This window comes from Anguilla anguilla, chromosome 7, assembly GCF_013347855.1.
Source record: "Anguilla anguilla isolate fAngAng1 chromosome 7, fAngAng1.pri, whole genome shotgun sequence".
Taxonomy (NCBI): Eukaryota; Metazoa; Chordata; class Actinopteri; order Anguilliformes; family Anguillidae; genus Anguilla; species Anguilla anguilla.
Window position 1 is genome coordinate 31,667,220 of NC_049207.1, and position 24,001 is coordinate 31,691,220.

At 39.3% G+C, this 24,001-nt stretch overlaps 1 protein-coding gene across 3 annotated transcripts in view; it reads right to left on the reverse strand.

Moving 5' to 3' along the window:
- Window positions 1–7,384: 7,384 nt before the first annotated feature.
- Window positions 7,385–24,001, reverse strand: part of tbk1 (TANK-binding kinase 1) — a 252,601-nt gene continuing 235,984 nt past the window's right edge. For all 3 annotated transcript variants that reach the window (XM_035426804.1, XM_035426803.1, XM_035426806.1), the window contains 3 exons: window positions 17,395–17,495; window positions 15,395–15,466; window positions 7,385–8,984 (listed from right to left, as the gene is read on the reverse strand). In XM_035426804.1, the coding sequence (XP_035282695.1) occupies window positions 8,921–8,984; window positions 15,395–15,466; window positions 17,395–17,495 (237 nt within the window). In that variant the 3' untranslated portion in view covers window positions 7,385–8,920. The remainder of the gene's footprint in view (window positions 8,985–15,394; window positions 15,467–17,394; window positions 17,496–24,001) is intronic.

Genomic DNA, 24,001 nt, shown 5'->3' on the forward strand with positions numbered 1-24,001 from the left:
CACAGAATAACATTAATGAATATTAACAGCATTTTCGGACAGGCCTAATTGCACTGCAAGTAGCCTTCTTCCTAGCACATCAAAAGCATCAAGGACGTTTAACCGGGCTTGTGACCGAAAGGTTAATAAGTGGATCCTTGAGAAAGGTACAAACCAGCATTGGTGCAAGTTGCATTCCTGCATATATCCAGCTGTATGCATGGATTTAATATAAAGGCTATGTAGAACTATAAAGTCTGGAATTACATGGGTCGCCTATCTCTCCATCGAATTAATAAATTCGAACGAGAGCACCGAGGGAATACTGTGGTGTAAATCTAGAGAAAATAATGATTTAATTACCTAATTAGATATCTACCCAGACTGCTGCACTACAAATATGTAATCTTTTGTTGCATGGGAATGGAACGCAAACCTCCGATTCATTTTGAGTGGCATGGTATTGACCACTACATGCCACAACACTGCGCTAACTCTACCCAGGGTACGCTATACTAACAATGTCCCTATACAAACAGCTAGGCCTGTTAGTAACCAATGTAAAAGTTCAGAGAATTATTAGCAAAGGCTAACAGTTTACTCACAAGGCCAATGCAGATATTAAAAATTGTGATATAATGTTACAAGCAGTAATAGCTACATCTTGGGAATGTAACTTCCTCCTCCTATTCGAGCGTCTGACGCTTTGTATCTGTCAGGCAGTGGTCCGAGTTGAAGTGGTTTATTGCACACGGGAAGTGGCATTCTACACCCTCCCCAAACCGACAGCGGCTACCGCATCGACCAGGTCTGTGGCTGTTCCACATGGAGAACTGGTATAAATTGGACAATAGTATATTGGCGAAAATTGGGAGAAAAAGTAAAAAATGTATCACACAAGTACATGCAGTTTTAGTTCAAGAACTGATGAGAGAAATTGAAATACTAACACAACAAATTGACAACTCTACCTATTATACATGTTTATATGTTGGATAATTGGATGGAAAACAGAAAGAACTGGAAAGACTAAAATAAAGCGAAATGGATTGACTGGAAAATGCACAAGTTTTTTAAAATCTGAATATAAATTCATACAAAAAGAACAGGAATTGATCACAAATAATGGGGCAATATTTACTTCAACTAAAGAGACAGAAGTCGTTAAACTGTTTCAAAAAAATTTTCATTTCAATTTACACGTGCCTCACCTGACGGTGACTTTTAATTCTTTTTGTGTTTTATCAAACAACCAAATTAGACACCACTATACAAAAGAAGTCTGTGTGAAGCAATTACAAAAGAGCAATTAACTCATTGCAACTTAGTAAAACCAGAGGTCTGAATGGAATCCCAACAGTTTAATAAGATTTTTTACCAATTAAAGATCTTGCATGTTTTAAATATGCTTACACAACAGGATAATTTTTAGATAAGCAGAATTTAGGTTTAATTTCCACTTTATAACACTTCTGCTTCTCAAGATATTGTCCATCTAATGAATGTTTATATTTTTTCATTTGTCTGTTATATCATCTTGAATGTCTATGTTAGTAACAAATATTTATTTAAGCGCTAGTCCACACGCTTTCCATTGTTTTATTCTTCAACTTGAAATCGAACAAACTATCGTCTGCTAGCTTTTGTTAAATGCTATATCGGTGTATTAATGAGGTGTTGTGCCCGGTTGTTATAATGCCCCCATTAAACTTCACTAGAAAGCACACTAACATAGTTTGTCACGCGATTCAACTTTGTGCGAGACATAATGTAATCAGACATGACATAACCGAAAAAGCTCCTAAATGAGGACTAAGGGTATGCAGTGACTTCTTTGAACGCACCGACTACCAAGGTGACCGTCTGTAGCCTGGAGCACAATTTCCCCATCGTTTGTCGAACTGCTCCTGGCTCGCTCTCGCACAATCAGCCTGCAAATTAGCCGGCTCTTCATCTATGTATTCCGGCTCGTATCGGTACAAGAATCTTATGATCAAAAACAAAATCTCCGGTCCTCAGACATTTTCGGTTTCGCTGGCTAGTAGGCTGCCACAGGAGTTCCCCAGGGCTCAGTCCTTGGTCCCCTCCTATTCTCCCTGTACACCCAATCTCTTGGTCCTGTAATCTCTGCCCATGGGTTGTCCTATCATTGTTATGCCGATGACACCCAACTCTTTCTCTCCTTCCCCCCCTCTGACACACAGGTCTCTGCTCGCATCTCTGCTTGCCTGAGGGACATCCAGAGCTGGATGGATAACCACCATCTTAAGCTGAACCCAGGTAAGACAGAGATGATCTTCATCCCTGCCCCATCCTCTAACCTCCTTGACTTTTCCATTTCCCTAGGGGACACCGTGGTGTCATCATCACCCACCGCAAAAAACCTTGGAGTGGTGATGGACAACAGACTGTCCCTCTCCCAGAACATCACGGCGGTGAGTCGAACGTGCAGGTTCTTCCTGTACAATATCCGGAGAATCCGCCCCTTCCTCACCACCTACGCAACCCAGCTCCTGGTTTAAGCGATGGTCCTGTCCCGCCTGGACTACTGCAACTCGCTGCTGGCTGGTCTACCAGCATCCGCCATCAGACCCCTGCAGCTCATCCAGAATGCTGCAGCGCGTCTGGTCTACAACCTCCCCAGACATTGCCATGTCACCCCCCTGCTCACTGACCTCCACTGGCTGCCTGTTATGGCTCGCATCAAATTTAAGACCTTGGTGCTTGCATACCAGGCAGCTAAGGGGTCAGCACCAGGATACATCCAGAGGATCATCAGACCCTACACACCAGCCAGACCTCTCCATTCTGCCACCTCTGGACGCTTGGCATCTCCCCCTCTTCGCGTCTGTACTTCCCGCTCCCGTCTGCTGTCTGTCCTGGCCCCTCGCTGGTGGAATAACCTCCCCGTGGCGGTCAGAACAGCAGAGAATCTGACTACCTTCAAACGCAGACTAAAGACTCATCTCTTCAGGCTGCACCTCTCCCCACCCCTCCCTAGCCTATAGTTTAGCTCAATGTACCTTGTTAGGCTAATACGATTACGTTAGTTTTTATTTGGCAGGATTGTTTTTGTCTGATTCTGATTAGGCAAATGTGATTTCAGTGCTAGTTTGTACTTGGCAGGATTGTTGTTTGCTGAACAGGTTACTCTACAGGGTTGGAGTCCTGATCTATGTGGTCACTTCTGGCACTATGATCTTTACTTCACTCGTGTGTTTCTTTTGCACCTCTGCACCTTGAACAAATGTACTTGTTGTACGTCGCTCTGGATAAGAGCATCTGCTAAATGCCTGTAATGTAATGTAATGTAGTCATACAACACTATTATATACCAACCTTATTATATGTTGTCTGCAGGTACGCCCACATCAGATGTCACGTGTTATATGCATCCTCAAGCTCGACACTAAACTGCCTGGGTCGAATTCTTGCATTTGCAATGGAAAACAACAAAACTGGGTAAAATATTTAATTAATGATATAATGTCAGTCATGACAAGCCGAAGGATTATAAAGTCTAAATTCCCCATTAAAACGATGGAAATGGTCACGATCAAAGTGACTCAAAAAAGAGAAGGCTTCCTTCAATGCTTGTGATGCAACAATATTATCAATATTTATTGCACACTGAATAAAGTTTATTTGTCCACAACGACCAGTCTGGGTTTTGTACAGAATAGGAGCTTATAGACGACAATCAATAGAAATTATTGAATATTATGAGATTATCAACAATGCGGGACTGATACTTATTACAGACTTTGAGAAAACTTTTGTCCGTCTTGATTATACTACTACCAGCTATTGAATGATTGGCAAATAAGATGTAAATATAACAACTGACTGAGTTCAATTCAAAGGTTTAGAGCTTTAAAACATCATTACGATAAAATGTACTTTATTACCATTTCCATTTGCATTTCTTTAAAAACATAGGAACAGAAAATATTTAAATTTTTTTTGGAATAATATGGTAAGGTAAGAGAAGCTAGTTAAGGTAAAACGAGTATTTTTATATAATGAGTATGAACATGAGGGTCTGAAACTTTTGAGGGCACTGAATCTTTCATTGAAAGCTGATTTAGTGCAAAAATTGTATCTACTGAGTTACTGAGTGATGAAGTTACACCATTGGTCGGCCAAGTTATTAAGATACGCCATTGGTCGGCCGGATCACGTGTGTAAGGTCCAGTCATATAGTAGGCTTATAACAAGTGTTGTTTTTAAGTGCTCAATACGAAATCTATCCGCTTCGTAATTCTTACTATTGTTGTTAATTATGATTTGATTGTTTTTGTTTGTTCTTTGCTCTAGAGGTTGTTTTTCTGGTAGTGTATGTGTGTCCGTGTTTGTCATTGTCGTGTTATTTTCTTTGGGTATGATTTCTGTCGATGTTTGATGTTTCGTATGTTGGGTGGGTTTGGATTAGGTGGGCGATGGGGGTGTAGATGGTGGGAATCGGGCAACTTCATATTGTTTTGTTGTTTTATACTAGTGGTCCAAGCAGCATAGCTGGTGGAACCCTATTATATATGTCTGAGGCTCAGCTACCATATGTCCTAGAGCAACCAAATTTGGCAGGTGGGTTCCTATGGCCCCCCACTACTCAGGCACTAAAAATCACCTATATCGGACAGATGGTGGCGCTATAAAAAAGTTTCATGGGTACAAGGCCATAACTAGCACACTATGAGTTAGATCAACACAAAGCTTCATCGACCAATGCATCTGAACGTGCTCTACAACGTTGCCATTGGGACCACCCATGGTCACCATATTGTTTGCCCGCCATTTTGACTATTTCGTTGCGGCGTTGAAGCTATCTCCTCTAAAATGTCTGAGGCTCAGCAAACATAAGTTGTAGACCAACCAAATTTGGTAGGTAGGTTCCTGCCCCCACTACTCAGGCACTACAAATCACCTATGTCGGCCAGATGGTGGCGCTATAACAAAGTGTCATGTTTTAAAGGTCATAACTCCAACACCGTAAGTCGGATCAACACAAAACTTCATCGACCGATGCATCTGAATGTGCTCTACAACTTAACTATTGGGACCACCTATGTCCGCCATAGTGTTTGCCCGCCATTTGGACTTTTTTATTAGTTGGGGTGCGGAAGAGCTGGAACTTCAAATCTAAGTGTTACGACATCTGGTAAACTTCTTATGGCAAGCGACATCCATGGCGACGCAAGTAATCCGACAACGTAGAATCTAGTTTTTATCAGTGAGGCGACGGTCTGAACGTTGGGGAAGCAATGGAAGACAGTGCCAGCCAGAGTGCATGCTAGGCTACTGAAAGTTTGTTAGTAAAAGCTTTTTGAGAGGATGAATAATTACTCTTCTTGAGCATGGATCCATTTGAAGACAGTATCGTGTGAGTTCGTTTTCTCTTTAAATCTGTCATTATGCTGAGAAATAGCTAAACCATTTTATTGGTAGGTTTTGAGTTTCTGTGCAATCGCGCGACATCACGCTGGTATAATTAAACAATGATGGCAATACATATATAGTCCGCTTCGTGCCGTTGCTACCGTAAGATAACACAATGTCTTGTGTCTACAGCTGAAGTTTCTCAGTAGGCAGGTAGCAGGTTTGAGATTTCGTTTTTTGCTACCAAAAGTTGATTGATACATGCTTTTTGAGAGGATGAATCATTACTTTTCTTTGGCATGGATCCATTTGAAGACAATATCGGGTGAGTCGTTTAGTTATTGAATCCGTCATTATGATGAGAGAGATCGTATTCTACATTAGCCCTAAAATATGTCAATACAGCAGTGATAACGCTGCTCACTGAATAACGAAATAAGCGAGACAATGGTATTAACAATTATACCATGTCATTCTACAGTCAATGGGACTAAACATTCAATACATATACACTCTCATGACATTCTACAGTTATAAAATATTATATGATTTTACAATAATATTTTTATCATTTATAATAATATTTTAATGAATTTTTTCCTTATTTAACAAAGCATTAAGGTGCCAGGTTCCACCTCACAGGGTGGTTGCCTCAGCGGGAGTTCATCTTTAAATAAATCATCAAAATCAATCTATTGTAGTGACCTTTTATTTTTGAGGGGTTCAGATATGCAATGTTTGGTCTATACTAGACAAGCAAATGTTCAAATTTTGAATTCAGACTAAGCACATAGGTAACACTTTAAACACATGGACATGTTGATGAAGAGAACACATTCAGGGTCGTCACTAACGGGGTGACACCAAAATGACTGGCAATAGATTTCTTGTGCAGCGTTTTGTGCAGCGACGTTAACTCCGATGCAGTTAACTGCTGGTTGATTAGCGGTATTAATATGACGAGATGGGCTTTGTCGTTTGAATGCACAACACGCAATTATTTTCGCCCACGCCCACCAGCATTTTAATTATTTTTTATTTTTTCTCAGATTAGACGTTAACCCATTTTTTTTTTTACTTCATCAGTTGTGCGCCCTTCTCAATACAGCGTTCACTGAACGAGTAATTGCATCCCATGCATCTATTTTGTGTTATTTTATATCCACTTCTGACGCTACTAAATATGACAGGTCGTTTGCTGTTCTATTCCCACAGCAGTATCTCCTCTTAAGAACTACTAGCGTTTTTCTTACGTTTGCAGTCCGGTGCTCCACCGTCTTTAGATTTTTGTTTGGGCATTATTCACTTCGTTCGCTCTCAACTTTTCGATTTCTGTTTGTGCACACGGCCCTTTTATGGGGATTGGTGGGGCGTTAACCTATGTTAATTAAGAACAACTGGCACGCGCGTTACATTTACGAGGACAATGGGATTCATCATTTTAAGAACACGTGCAAACAATTCTGCGGTTGAAGAACACGTCGTGAATCTGACGTAGACTTTTCTTAAATTTGTTCTTAAGAAAGATCCTAAGAAAAAACTTTAGATATTGGTGAATGAGGCCCATTATCTATAATAATAGCCATTTCTTTCGTTTCTGTCACTGCCTGCTCTGACAAATCAAGCTTCTTTAGGACTATTTTTATACGGAGGATTAACCAGACATTGATTGGGTTATTTTTGCAGTGTCGACGCCTCCATACTGTTCCCGCCGGCTACAGAACAATAGAGAACATATTACTCTGAATGTCATTTTACCTGGCAACTGAAAATGAGCATAGCCGATTTTTATGAGTTTGGTGCGATAAAAAGTTTTCACCCGTTGGATGTTCTATTTCTTTCTGATTCGGAAGAAGTGCGCAGAAAAGGGGATTAATAAGGCTTAATCTTAAGGCATTCTTTTACAGCTTCTCACCAGTCCTGTCGTAGACTTGGAATGCAGTGTTATCTATAATGGTGTGTCCCTCAGACACAGGCTCACTCCCCATTGGATTTTGTGGGATAATACAAAGCAGGCTCCAACAGATGATCATTAATGTATAATGTATAATTTCAATGAGCTATCTGCTAAGCAGTTTACACACAATATATACACACAAAAAAGACTTTGGAAACTCCTCTTTAAACTTTGAACATCTATGGTCAATTCAGTTGCCATTCTGTGGGTTGCACGTATTTAGTTTCAAGAAATACCTGAATATCAGTGTTTTGGTTATGTGAATGCTCTTATATTTTACAGAATTTAAGTGTCCAAAGGTACTTAAATCAATGGGGGGGAAAAAAAAAATTCTGCCGGACAAACTCAGAATAAAATTGGCCACCCTACAGAAATAAGAATCAGAGATGACAGAATCAGAATCAAGGAGTACTTGATGCACCAGATTTCCTTAAATACTATCTTACCAATTACAATGCATCAATAAATGGATTCACCAAAATGAAATAAATGTTGAATGAGCAAGGACATTTCTATATTAGCCCCATTCCTCAAAACTACCATAGAACACGACATTGCGAACACAAGCATTTACACAACTAGCCTGGTGGAAAATAATCAAAATTAGAAACTCCTCACTGGTCACCTCAAACACTGACTTTCAGCTTTATAAATCTCCACTAAATTTGGTCACATGAAAACAAAGAGGCATCACACATCACAACCATGTCTGTCTGATCAACACACTCTTAACCAGAGGTTTGGCATTGAGAGAGATCAATACCACCAATTAAAATGCATCCTCAAATCCAAAATCAAAACAACACGATCTACACCCACCATCATTACTAGAATTAAAAAAAAAAAACAATACTCCAAAGATGGGAGGAGGGAAGGATGGGGGGTCGGGTGTTGGGTTTTTTTTAATAGGGGAGAGTACCGTGTTCATTTCATTCATTGTTAGACTTTCTTAATCTTCTTTGGAGTTGGGGCAGTGAATTCACCACTGTTATATAACTTCAGTAAACATAAATAAAAAGGAAGAAAGTATTAGATTACAATGAGGAATGTTACTGATAATTAGAATACAAATTATGACATGAAAATGGTGCACATATACAGGTCATATTTTGAGACCATTAAGCTCTTGCAAAATTATCAAGTAAAAAGGAAGACTCACAAAAGGAAGACAAAAAATAAATGAATGACAGATCCATATGAAAATGGACATCATTATTTAACAGTAATTATAATTACAGTCATTTATACTGCAGATAGTGTTTACACAGATGCAAATGTGAAATTCCCCTTTAAGTCCGTTACATCTCAAGACTCAGAACAAGCACAGTGCAGTAGGAACTTTAGCAACTTTACATCAATTTCTGGAGAAAAGAAAAACATTTTACCACATATGGTCTACATTCAAAGGAATTTTTATGTCATATTTTGAAAAAAATCAAAGAGTAAGAAAGAAGTCAGGAAATACAAAATGAACTGAACTAACAAGGAAATCTTTAACATAACATAGAAGTTATATATACAAAAATAATATAATATTCTTCAGATGTCTTCAGATGTCTTCATTACAGAACCATCAGTCTGGGGTTGTGTGGGTCTATTATGTTCAGTTCATTGTAAATTATTAATACGGTCAGTATTTCGCAGGCCACCATCCAAGGTTAAAGACCCAAATCTGAAAATGGACAGTAATTAGTATATTTACAGTAAATCGAGCATGGTAATTTGAGTGGTCTTCACAGTTGATATTAACACTATGCCTAAGTACACACACCATTACTGTGGTTTAGGGTTTCAGTTGGCGCTGTTGCTTGAAATCTTCCCGGGCATTTTTATTTATTTTTGGTTTTCCACAGAACAACTGGTGGCAAATGTGAGCACTAAAAACCATATATAACAGTTAACACTTCAACTGCGTGACTTTCGAGGTAACTAGAACAGTAGCTTGCATCAAATTACCGCTGCTCTTATTTTAACGGGAAAGGAGAGGAAAATACATTTTAGTGACAAGCTGTAAATAGGGACAAGCTTGTTGCAACTAAAATTATGGTACCACCTTATAAGAACCGCTATAAATTGCTAAGCCTTGCAGCAGAGCCCCTCTGTCTCCAGGCCACGACTGTGTCCCAAGGACAACAAAAGGTTTGAAATATAGCCTTTGCATGTGCATGCTCTTCTCTGTCTTTTTATGCCTTTCTAGAAACCCAAACTGGGAGGCTTTGCCTTTCATCTCATCCCCCACCTCCATCCAGAACTGGGAGTCTTGACCTCCCACACTGTTCTCCCTCTGCCATCCTGATAAAGGAAGAACCAACTATGACGCCATACTGCCCAGGACTCTGAAAGCAACTGATAGATCAAAGACTAAACAATTATTTCTGATTTAAAAGCCTGTTTAGACTAAATGGTCACCAGGTGCCTATGTAGTATCTCATGTTAGACAAGACAATCATGAGTAAAAAATCATATAACCTTGTTATATGAATGGACACAGCCAATCATTTGTTAAATCTCACTTTATGCTTTACTGTTAAGACACTTTTTGCTAATAAAGCTTTCTAACCAGGGGACCAGGAATTGCCATTCTCGGTGAAGCTCATAAACTCAAGGTATTGCAGTTTAGTAAGCCTCTGGTGCCAAAAAGCAAATTTCCCTATTGAAGTCCATTCAAAACTACAAATCTGCCCTGGCCAAATTAAATTATTTTAGACAGAACTTTTTATCTCTAAAATTTCTTCACAACTGATCTAATTACGACCCAGGCACCGCTTTTTGTTTTGAGCCCCACAGAAGATTTTATGTTTCATTCCAATTTGGTCCACACAGTTTTACGCCACAGTGCTCGTAACTGCTTAGACTAGCACCCCCTCGCCTCATACATGAACGAGTATGTATGATGGTATTATTGGAGCAAAACAACTGAGCTCCTGTGACTGTGGAATTTGTAGTCACAGAGAAAAATGCTTTAGGAGTTGCAATCTTGTAGAATTTTTTTTCTCTCCCACAACCACAACACAACAGTTACACCTTCTCAAATTCTTAATTGCAGGTGCACAAATCATATTCTACAAATCACAAATTAAGAAACTCATACACACATTTTTGCTACAGTTGATGCAGTGAATATGGTGAACACATTCACACACACTCGTATGAAAAAATGTGAAGTCATGGACAAAATTGGCACATCTGCAAATCAGTATGTGAATTTCATGCAATGAGAGTTGCACACCCGTAGAATATTTTCTCACAAATACAATTTTTTTTTCATGGATATTTTTCTAGCACAAACACAAGTCAATAACTACAACTGCTTGAGTCTGCCGCTACGAGTCTCAAATGCAGTACACATCTCAGTGAAGTAGGCTAAATAGTAAAAATGACTTGTCTACTGAAAAAAACTTCAGAGGCGTATTATTTTATGGTCGATCAGTGCAGCTGTATATTTGTATAATGAAATCACTATACGAAATGGGATGTCTGCATTTTCTGACTTTGCACAGATAAGTGGACGATGAGTCGGAGCCGCAATGTCAAGGATAAGAGGCGCCACCTCCCACTGCAATGACCATAGACTGTAGTCCATATGTAGCTCAGTCCTCCGTAGTAATCAGGAAGTGTACCTCATTGGTCCACATAAAATATTACAACATTGCCCAAATGACACAATAAATCATGAAATCGGCCTATGGACAGTCGAATAAGACAAATAAAATACACATATTGTGACTGTTCTTGTGAGAAAAAATTATTGCCTTTGTATTTTGACTGCATTTGTACCATAGACTTACATGGAAACCGGATATGGAAACACCTATACTGGAGCCAACCGCAGTGGTACTACAACGTCTCAACAAGACCAGGAAGTGAGCTTGAAAAACAAAGTCTGGTCTTGGCCGTTTGTTCTAACGAAGCAGTTCTGGATGACGCATGCGCAGTTTAGACAAAGCAGTTCTGGACGACGCACGTGCAGTTTTAATCCGAACATGGCATTGAGAAAGACTAAGTTATGGAGTAACATTACAATTATGAACATCATTATTATGGAGTGTAATGTTGTAATATAACAAGCTAGTAAATGTTTTTAAAACTTATTCATATGCCTAAATTGTAATATTTATATCAGAATGGCGTATTACTTAGTGTGCGCTCGTAACGTTATATATTTAGCGATGATGATGGACTAGCTTGCAACTATCTTGGGTATCTCTACTGTAATGAATGCCAGTGACATCAGCATGGAGGAGATTCTCCAGCACATATCCGCAGGACTTCAGGAGGATGTACGTGCTGGAGACCTGCAGGCAGTGCGAAGAGGTCTACAAGAACTGCACACTGGGTATGCATACTGTGCTTGGAAACGTGGTGGCTTGTTTCAGTAGTCACTTATTGCTAATAAAAAATAAAAAGTAATATGCACATTGTGCATTAAGCATTGAAAGGGTTTACTGTCTGCAATAAAAAAGCAATGTACAGTAAATGTATGACAACAAATCAAGAGTATGCTTTTGGTTTTATCACCTCTACAGGCTATATTGAAGAGGAAGAAGGGGGGAGTTGCAGGCCTTTTATTCCGAAGACATCCGGGCTTTTGCAGCGATGTGAAGCGATGTCCACTTTGTGCAGGGCTGGGGGAGTGCGTGATGGAGGGAATGAGTGAGTGAGGGATGGAAGGAGTTATAAGTGCACGGGTGCTGTGTGCGTTGTGTTGATCGTAGCGTAGCTGGCTAGCGGAGAAACTAATTTGTGAGATGTGAGATTGAACTTCTGTACCCATTGATATACTTTTGGACTGGGAAGGCTTCCGTAGGTGTAGAGAGAGGGGGTGGTGCAAAATGTGAGAGGAGAAGAAAAAAGAAAAAAGTTGCGGGAGTCAGAGAGAGGAATGGTATAGATATTTTGGGTTGGATGGACGATCGCGAGCTGTCCCGGCAGTTTTAAAAGTAATAGATAACCAATGCTGTATTGCAAATGGGAGTAAACGCCAACCGTATTCTTCCAAGGAATAAACAAGTTAAAGGCTGAATCCTTGTGTCGGCTGGCTGTCTCCAGAAATTTGCAGATGCTGCAGGAACACAGCAGAAATGAAGCACTTTACCCACGGCCTTACACTAATTGTTAAATAGTCTACTTACACCACTGTATTACCAAGGTTTAGAAAATGTAAGCCGAAGTTCAGCGCCACACTACGATCAACTCAACGCACACAGCCACTAATACGCCGGTATGCACTTATAGCTAGCCACCGCTACAGCATTTTCAGGAATATGGGAGCATGCAGCTTAAATCATCTACCGAACGCAACCTCACAGCGATCTTATCTACGATCAGTAGGTAGTGTTGTGCTTAACTTCGGGGGCTTATTTTACAGCTCATTTCCTGCCCAAACCTCTGCAAAGAGAGCGAACTTTCAAAGTTTTATATGACATTTCCTTCTGACGTCTACGACGGCAATCGCGAACACGACATTTATTTTGCCTTTTTGTACAGCCATTTCCATGGATAAAATCACATTTATTATCATTATTTTTTGTTAAAAACATTAAATCATATCCAGGGAGATAGCCAACTACTTGCAAGTTAGACGACATGTGTAGCCATTTACTAATACGATCGCATTTCAGGCTGGAAAATAACCCATTAAACCAGAGCAATTTGCTGAGTTGTCTTTGAATCTTCATCGCCAAAGAATGTAGTTGAGGCTGGCAGTGTCGGCATAGCAACGGATGCTGCAACGAAACAATGGTTTTAGAATGTCATTACCTCACCCGGATGATTTTTGCAGCCCGGATCAAAATTGGCGTGACAGCGCCCAAACGAGCTCCTTTGATTGGCCAAAAGGGATCTCTGATCTCTGAACAGTGCCCGCCCCTGGCTCTATAGGTGCATAAATCACTTTTGCTCCACATTTCACTGAGTTATGCGGTGCAAACGTGAGAGCGCGAAGAACTTGTCATTTGTGAGCGATAAAACAGCATCTGAGACTTGTAGCGGCAGATTAAGCAGCTGTAGTTATTGACATGTTTTTGCTAGAAAAATATCCATGAAAAAAAAATGTATTTGTGAGAAAATATTCTGTAGGTGTGCAACTCTCATTGCATGAATTCACATACTGATTTGCGGATGTGCAAATTTTGTCCATGACTTCACATTTTTTCATACGAGTGTGTGTGCACCATATTCACTGCAGCAACTGTAGCAAAAATGTGAGCATATGAGTTTCTTAATTTGTGATTCATAGAATAGGATTTGTGCACCTGCAATGAAGAAACTGAGGTGTAACTGTTGTGTTGTGTTTGTGGGAGAAAAATTCTACAAATTTGCAACTCCTAAAGCAATTTTCTCTGTGACTACAAATTCCACTGTCACAGGTGCTCAGTTGTTTTGCTCTAATAATACCTTCATAAAAAACCGCCCTCTCCTGCAACATTTGTGTTAGGTCCCGCAGCAATCTACACTGAACATTTCATTATACAGAGAAAAATACTTAGAAACAGCCTCAGTGGCTCAGAATGGTCGGAAGTTCTCTGAACTGATCAAGTGACTCCACTGACACCTTAGTGAAGTGTGTTTCTTGTGATAGGCCAGTTGAACGGATAGCATTTTATAATCTCACTTACTCTTGTTTTTGAAACAGGTAACTACTACAACAACTTTGCTTGTATATTTGCTATCTGATCGGCTAAGCACATGTAGTGGCCTATTCATAAGCAAATCACTTCATTGCTAGCTTTTAAAATGTACTGGTTGTACAACCCTGCTTCATGCTATGCATAGCAGCTATGCATCACATCATAAACATGCATTGCAGGGCTCGACATTAATCCCGTGCTACTAATCCATCGCAAATGAGCAGTTCCAATTTCTTTTTTATTAGGCTTAAAGAGTTCAATGGAGAGACCCCAAAGTGGCAAGTCATTTAGAGGACAGCACACCGCAGATATGAATGCATTTCCACGCTTGTGCTGAAAACACTGGACATGTGATGCTTTACAGTTGTGTGCCTAAATGTAGTCATAGCATCAAATAAATGCAGCTAAAAGCGCAAAAGGCATAATTACTTCAGACAGAATTAATCATCCTGTTCTGTTTTGAGTATGAACTCGGTAGCTAGGGTGACTCAACAAACAAAAGTGACTCACAAAGGCTCTTGGGCTCAAGACCCCAAACTCACATTGGGCTCTTGTCACCAGCCATGTTTTGGTCTGTGGCCGTCTTGACAGGGTTCTGCAGCTTCAACCATTAAAGGACTATGGGTGATAGGCCTACCTATAATTTGGTGCATCAGAAACTTTTTCTGTTAGCCTAACCGTGTTTGTGATATATCCGATTGCGCGACTGCTGTGGTCATAGTCTATGAGCTAGATTTCTGTAACAAAGTGTATAATGCCGATACAGACGTGCATCGTTGGGTCACAGCGATATTTCTAAAATAATTGGGCCGTAGGGGCCCCCTAAACTGGCTCCATAGCCCCTGTCCTAATACCCAAGCTCTGCCACTGTGGTCAAAGACAACATGTGTTTTCAGTTGTGCAATAATTTAAAAATGGTAATAAATCACTTAGTTTTCTTTTTTTGAATCAGTAAAGAATTACAAGCAGTTTGTGCCTTTTTTTTGTCACAAAACCCACCAAGCAGGTTCCTTTTGTTTCGCAAATGAGTAATTGGAGGTGCAAATCGGACAGTCATCAAAGAAACTGATGAAGAGTGTTACATTAGGCACCTATTGTACTTTGTATCATTATATTGATGTTGTACCTTTTCATGCCTCCTAATTTGACTTGGCATAGATTAGGTCAGAGAGCAATGTTCGAAATCACTTAAATGTGTTCATGGCTATGAATAACTGTAACAAAATGAGTATTGTGCCTTATTGGACCTGTGTTTTATGTGTTTCGGTATGCACTTATTGTACGTTGCTTTGGATAAAAGCGTCTGCCAGATAAATTAATGTAATGTAGTAAACACCCACAGCACAAAATTGATTAGCCTTTGGCATTCAGAAGATGACTGAGATCCACGTCAAGCACATTCCCTCAAAACAATAGGTAAACACAGATTAATTAAATAAATGTAGATCATTACCTCTCCAGGAAATGGTTATTCTCTGCCAGTTCCTTCACCACCCCCTCCATCTCTTCCTTCAATTTTTTCATCCTGGGTGTCAGATAAGTGTTTCAATGGCATGAACCTCATTTTCATCTGCAGGGTCAGTTAGCAGCATGTTCCTATAATGCACCTAATCCTCTGGTGCAGGTAACAGCATGTTTACATTGTTAATTCCATCTTGATTCTCAGTCTCAGTAATGGCAAATTTGATACTATTTCAAATTCCAAACTTTATACATTTTTATATAAATAGTATAAATATACAGACGTGGACAGATTTGTTGGTACCCTTCCACGAAAAAAGAAGAACCCACAATTTTCTCTGAAATAACTTGAAACTGACAAAAGTAATTGGCATCCATCATTGTTTATTCCATATTTAATAAAAATCTTTGACTTTGCTTTTGATTTTTGATTCAACAGAATATTTTAAATAACAAAACAAATGAAAATGGCATGGACAAAAATGATGGGACCCTTAACCTAATATTTTGTTGCACAACCTTTAGAGGCAATCACTGCAAACAAGCAATTTCTGTAGCTCTCAATGAGACTTCTGCACCTGTCAACAGGTAGTTTGGCCTGAGCAAACTGCTCCAGCTGTCTCAGGCTTGAAGGGTGCCTTCTCCAGACTGCATGTTTCAGCGCTTTCTATAGTTGTTCGATAGGATTCAGATCAGGGCCACTTCAGAATAGTCCAATGTTTTGTTCTTAGCCATTCTTGGGTGCTTTGGGTCATTATCCTGTTGGAGGACCCATGACCTGTGACTGAGACAGAGCTTTCTGACGTTTCACTCCAGAATGCCTTGATAGTCTTGAGATTTCATTGTGCTCAGCACAGATTCAATGCACCCCGTGCCAGATGCAGCAAAGTAGCCCCAAAACATAACCAAGCCTCCTCCATGTTTCACAGTAGGTATGGTGTTCTTTTCTTTGAAAGCTTCATTTTGTGAACAAAGAGCTGATGTGACTTACCAAAAAGCTCCAGCTTTGTCTCATCTGTCCAAAGGACATTTTCCCAGAAGTATTGTGGCTTGTCAATATGCATTTTAGCAAATTCTAGTCCGGCATTTTTAAAATGTTTTTCTTTCAACAGTGGAGTCCTCCTGGGTCTTCTTCCATTGAGCCCTCTGTCACTCAAAAAGCGACGGATGGTGCGATCAGACACTGATGTACATTGACCTTGGAGTTCAGCTTGTATCTCTTTGGAAGTTTTCCTTGGCTCTTTGTCTACCATTCACACTATCCTTCTGTTCAATCTGGGGTCGATTTTCCTCTTGTGGCCGCGTCCAGGGAGGTTGGCTACAGTCCCATGGACCTTAAACTATTTAATAATAATTGCAACTGTAGTCACAGGAACATCAAGCTGCTTGGAGATAGTCTTACAGTCTTTAACTTTAACATACTTGTCTATAATTTTATTTCTGATCTCCTCAGACATCTCTCTCCTTTGCTTTCCCTGGTCCATATTCAGTGTGGTGCACATGATGAAACCAAACAGCAGTGGGACTACTTTTCTCCATTTAAATAGGCTGAATGACTGCTTACAAGATTGAGGACGTGTGATACTAATTAAAGAAAACAGTTAGTTTCAAATATCACTATAATCCAATTATTTATAATCTTTTCTAGGGGTACCAACAAACCTGTCCAGGCCATTTTAGAATATCTTTGTAGAATAAGCAATAATTTATCTCTTTTCACACTTTCTTTGCTTTACTCTATGACATACCAAAGGCATGCAGGTATACATGAGACAATTTGGTTTTAATTTCGTCACTTTTTATGAGGAATATATACTATATATATATAATATATACAGGTCTCTATATACTAATATGTTGACAGAACAAAGAATAGGAAAGACAATTAAGAAAAGGTTCAGATCAGTTTAAAGCTGGTGCATTGAGGGAAGAGATAAACTTGGTACAATGTGGCAGGAGCTAAAACTGATACACTGTGGAAATAGAACTCACCCCAGAGTCATTTCTACAAGAGTGTTCTGACTGAGGTATGCCTGGGGCTTGATTGTGCCGGACACCACTGGAATGATCTTCTGTGGCAGCTGTTCCTGAAACTACACATACATACGTATAAGCACAGAAATTGATGCATGCCTTCAAGTAACAAGCGCAAATCCGCAAAAGCATCCATGTGTGAATGCATCCATGCACACACCCTCACACAAACCGTGACCTCTTCTTTGGCTCATGACCAAAAAAATCTTGTGCTGAAAACTTCCAGTAAGCAAGCATGCAAGATGGCTGACTAGCCCTTGAGCTCCTGAGAAGTCGGAGAAAATAACCTCCCTAACTAAATTCACTATTAACACAGATTCAGTCGCAAGAAGCTTGAAATATGAGCAGGGGGACTAAAACCAAAACTATAAGGATGCAGGAAAAGCAAGGGAAAGATGATTCACCTGGAAAAGAAATGGTCGTGGAAAATGCGCAACTCGAAGAAAAGGGAGATGATACGACAGAAACGCTTCGAGCGGGCCTGGCTAACATAAGCAATCAAATCAGTAATCTCAAAACAGATCTGAAAGCGGACTTCTCAGCCTTTAAAGAAGAAATTAAACGAGACACAAGAGAACTTGCTGATTTTCGACAGGAGATCGATCAAAGCAAATACACAGGAAATGAAGATACAAGGTGAAGCAACTGCACGAATACCTCTATTCCACCAATGCGAACCTAGTTCTGGTTCTGGGCTGGTGATAGTGCCAGTTTGCAGTTGGTTCAACTTGCAAACCTTCTAAGAACCGGTTTGCTTTTCCACGGGATAGAGAGCCACATCATTACGTCACTGTATACGTCTGTATAAGTCTCCACTTTCCCAGCAACATCGTTACCTATTAAAATGTGTCCTGTAAAAATACACATAATAAACTGCCTGAATGTTAAAAAAATAAATTAAAAAAACAACTTCATACATATACATTTTATTATTACAGCCTTATTTAGTCGCTCCAGTTTTTCGCGATTCGGAATTTTCGGAATTCAACACAACATCAAAATGCCACATTTTCCCCAACGCTGCATAATTTGTAAAAAATAATTAGCCGTTTTACGAATTATGCAGTGTCGGGAAAAATGCGGCATTTTGTTCCTAACGGCTATTTTGCGTCTTGGGACTTGGGTTACAACAGTGAATATCAGATTCCTAGACGTACTGATAGCGACCACGTCGCAAGACAGGACACTTAAACTGTATGCTAGCAAATTTATGTAAAGTTCCATTCATTTATATGGGGAGGTCGATAAACGTCCCCTTAGCAACCAGAAGCTATATCGCTGGACCACCTCTGACTTATTTGCCAGCACAGAAAAAAATCACGAAAGTACTGAAGAAATAATCACTGGAGGATAACAAGGACATTTCCTACATAACTAGGTACAGGTTGTTACCGATGTTTCGCCTATTTCATATATAGTTGCAAATCAGTTTACGTTTTCCTGTTTGTCGAACGAAGGTGGTCTCACTCTATCTGGCGGTCACAAAGTTTTAGTTGGTCTTGGTTGGTCACGATAATCCCGCCCCCAGCCCCTGACGTAATCGGTTCTTGGTTCTAGACCAGCTAAGAGTTGGTTCCGCTTTGGAACCAGTTTTCCCGGCCGAGAGCCGGTTCTTTTGCTGTCGAAAACGGTTCGCGATTAGGCACCGGCTCCGAACCGGCCCTAGAAAAGCCTTAGTGGAAAAGGGGCAGAATTGAAGAGTTGGAAACTTGGAGCACAGCGGCAAACCAGGCGCTTCAACAAACACTGAAACAACAGATGAAACTGGCCGATAAAGTGAACGACTTGGAGTCTAGATCCAGACGAAATAACCCAAGAATATTCGGTGTGCCGGAGGGTACAGAGGGCAGCTCGCCATTACAGTTTGTTGAAAAACTATTCAGAAACTAACTCACAATCCCCGAAGATATGGATTTACAAATTCAACGAGCCCATAGAGCCCTGGCTCAGAAACCGGACCCCAACTCACCTCCGAGATCAATAATTGTTAAAATTCTCCAGTATAGTACCAAGGAGATGGTACTCAAAAAGGCATAGCAGGAAAAGATCCACATCGGAGACAAAGTGCTGTTTTTTGACCACGACTACATTGCGGCAGTAGTACAACAACATAAGGCTTATATAAACGTGAAAAGGGCTCTCAAAGATAAAGGCGTTCACTTCCAGATGCCCTTCACGAAAATATGTATCTACTGGGACAGTGGACTGCAAACTTATAACAAAGCGATACAGGAAGTACAAAAGAGGGGTTACAATATTGAAGAGCCACGACGAGTGGATGATGGATTTTCCCTCATTGAACAACTCCGACAAACCATGCCATGGCAACAGGTGGGGAGACGCGGAAACACCGACACAGTGAGGCGAGTACAGGAACGATAGTCCGTACCGTGAGTGAACTGATATAAAGGTAAACATGGACAATACACCTAATGGACAGTGGAATTATAAACACCAGGTATTTGATTTTTGTTTGCACGTAGTGAAGGTGAGGTATATATAAAAACTGATGCAAATAGTATTCTGTTGCTTATTAAGTTTCACGTACAGAAACTCTGTAAAATAATTGCATAGCCTTCAATTTAATTGTAAAATAACTCCGACTAATAGAACGACAAGCTCATTTTATTTATTTTTGTTACTAGTATGACTGGAAGGATCTCCCGTGGGTCATTGCTCATATCTAGGAGGGGGCCTTCTGCTTCTGCTTTCCCCCTCAACTTTTAAAGCGATTGAGAAGTTAAAGTGTAGAATGAAGACCATCTATCAGAAATCCAAGTCTATTTTCTTTATTTTATTTGACAAGGACCTTTATCTGTTAGCCAAAGTGATCTGGCTGAAGAACACCTCAACAGTGTTCTAGTGTTAACATGTGGGGTAACAAAAACATCTTCTCTAGGCACAAATGATATATCAGGGACTTAAGCTAATGTCTTTAAATGTCAACGGGTTGGGGATTCCGATAAAAAGGGCTAAAACAATGGCCAAACTGAAAAAACAAAAGATGCATATTTTTTTCTGCAAGAAACACATTTATCACAGCAAGAACATGAAAAATTGAAAAAATTTGGTTATAAAAATATCTATTATAGCTCACATGCTAACAGTCGCAAAAGGGGAGTTGCAATTCTGATATCAAACTCAATTAAATTTGAAAACTACAAAGAAATAAAGGATAAAGAAGGAAGGTATATTATTGTAAAAGGGATAATTGAAAACATGATAATTCTAGTTAATATCTATGCCCCCCCGGAAAGTGAAAAATTATTTTTTAGATCTCTATTCAATGAAATAGCACAACAAGCAGAGGGAATATGTATATGCGGCGGTGATCTGAATGTGGTCTTGAATCATGATTTAGATACAACCAGTCATAAGAAAAGCAAAAACCATTTAACAAAAATGCTCAACACTGCATGGGATGAAATGGGTTTAATAGATGTCTGGAGGTATCTTCATCCATACGAAAGGGATTACACCCACTACTCTGCCCCACATATGGTCCATTCTAGGATAGATTATTTTTTAATACAGAAAGAAGATAGTTATAGAGTATTAGACTGTAACATTGGTGTAGCAGACGTGTCAGATCACAATGCAATTTACTTACCTATTAAAATGGACAGCAGAAAAAAGGACACGGTATGGCATTCTGAAAAATAAAAAGACGGTCGAATAGATCAAATTTGAAATCAAAAGGTATCTAGAAGAAAATGACAATGGTGAGATAAATCCATCGATACTGTGGGATACCTTAAAAGCGGTGATCCGTGGCAAATTAATAGCAAAGACAGCATTTGCCAAAAAAACCAGACTGGAAACGTATAATAAGTTAAGCTTAGATTTAAAGGACTTAGAACAGCAGCATAAACATAATAAATCTAAGAAGCTACAAAAACAAATGAAAAGTGTGAGGAGACGGATAGATGATATATTAGGATAAGAAATTGAGAAAAAGGCAAGATTTACAAAACAGGTATATTATGAACTGGGACCCAAATCAAATAAATTACTTGACTGGCGGCTATGTAAACAACAAGCTGAAAATATAATTCATAAAATAAAAGATACTCATACGCAACAACTGAAATATAAACCAGAAGAAATAGAATGTATCTTTCAGGAATATTGTAAAGAACTTTACGAGCAAACCGATTCGGCAGAGATACAATCAATGCAAAACTTCCTTGACTCATTAGATTTACCACGGATCGGAGAGAGTCAAAATGAGGCAATTACAGCAGAAATAACCCCTGAGGAACTCAAAAAGGCGATTGGAAGACTAAAAACACATAAAGCACCAGGAAGTGACGGATTTCCTGCAGAGTGGTATAAAATATTTGTGGAAGAGCTTAGCCCGCTACTGTTATGAACTTCTAATTGGATAAAAAAGGAAGGCCGAATTCCCCCATCATGGAATGATGCAATAATATCAGTTATTCAGAGATAAACAAACAAAGATAAGGAAGAATGTAGTAGTTATAGACCCATATCAATATTAAATGTGGACTACAAAATATACACCTCAATTATTAATAAAAGATTTGAAAAATTCATATCAGATTTAATTGATGAAGACCAGACTGGATTTGTTATAGGACGGCAAACAAGAGACAACATTAGAAGAACCCTACATATAGTAGAAAAGATTCAAAAGGAAGGTAGGTCTGCAGCCTTGATTAGCCTTGATGCAGAAAAGGCCTTCGATAGGGTTAATTGGGAATTTTTATATCAAACCCTGGAGAGATTTGGATTTAATGAAGCCAATTAAATGTATTAATGCAATTTATTGATAACCTACTGCAAGGGTCAAAGTAAATGGATCCCTAACTAAAAGATTTGAACTGACTAGAGGAACAAGACAGGGGTGCTGCCTCACCTACTCTGTTTGCCGTATACATAGAACCTCTTGCGCAAGCTATTCGACAAAATATGGAATTACGGGGGTTACTCATAGAGGATGAGGAACATAAAATAGGCCATTTCGCTGATGATGTTACTATATACTTAGTGGAACCTGAAGTTACCTTCCCAAAATTGATGGCGATGTTGGAAAACTTTAATTACTTCAAGTTACAAGTTGAATGTCACAAAAACCCAAATCCTTTCATTTAACTAGGAACCCTCCCAAGAACTTAGTCGGACTGAAATTACTTCGCTTATATTTTGTACTACCCTTGGTGGTAAAATAGGCAGTGTCAGCTGATTTATCAAATCATTTACAATTTATAATTTTTGTTCTGAATTATAAAAATTGGTGTTTTAAAAATCACTGCACCACCTACTGTGCTTTTTTTCCACATTTTTAAAATTGCCGCTTCCTGACATGAGGAACATGACATCCTGACATCCACGACTTTTTGAATTGGGCGCAAAAACAGAGTGGATTTTGCAAAGAACTGTGACTGAACCCTGGAGCAGTCCCCACAATTCGATCAAGCACAGTAGGCTACGGAGCAGTATGGAGGATAACCGCAAAATAAGTTTCTTATATTATTATATTTTGGATGTATAATTACTGAGTGTATGAATTACCTTCGCCTGGCTTACAAGGAGGATAGCTAACAGCTACATTTGCTAACGTTAGCTGACATAGCTGAAAAGCAATCTTAGCATCAACATAATTATCACACGAAATATAAAGCAACAATTCAAGAAAGCCGAATATTATATATCTAGCTAGCTACGGAGATTTGTTGACTTTGTGCAATGTGACAACTCATTTAGCTTTACCTATCCAGGGTTTTCGCTAGGTTTTCAGACGGCTTAGGTGCTCTCAACTATATTTTGGAATAGCATTTTTTATTTTATCTTTTAATATATGAAAAAACGCTTTGACCAGCGGTTTTCATCAGAATAAAATCGTTGTGTGAACACAGCCTAACTTTGTTTAGCTACCAAGCCACGTTAGATACTAACGTTAGTTCAATGGAGGTATCTTTATGTAACGTCAACTGGCTTCGCTGGCTAACGTTGTCATAAATTTTTTCCCGACTGTGAAAACTGGATTACTTGTTTACATTTTTGACAGATGTGGCTAGGGTAAATCTATCGACGTTTCGGTTGCAGCACTTTCGACACAAGCAAAATCGGAAGTGCTATCCTAAAATTTATTCTTACCGCGAAGAGCGCCTGACCCGCAAGTGTAGTAATGTGTTAACACGGCGGCACAATTATATCGAGAAATACCATCTTTGGGAAAAAACGCTATATTCTGTAAATGCATTTAACGTACATAAAAACGCTCGTCAGTCACCCACTTCTATTTATAATGTCATCATAGTGCAGAGTGTTTAAAACCATAAAGCCACCTCTCCGTTTTTTTGTTTTTTGTCAGTGCATCACCGTTGTCTTTACATTCATTCTGATATGCCGTTTTTTTATTTAGGAGTTAATATAACAAAAAATCTCTCTGAAATATATAGGGCTAATTATGATCAAATAAATCTAAATTTAAGAAGGAATATAGAAAGATGGTCCATGAACACAATGGATAACAGTGACAGGATAAATGCTGTGAAAATGAATATTTTACCAAGACTATTGTATTTATTTCAATCTCTAC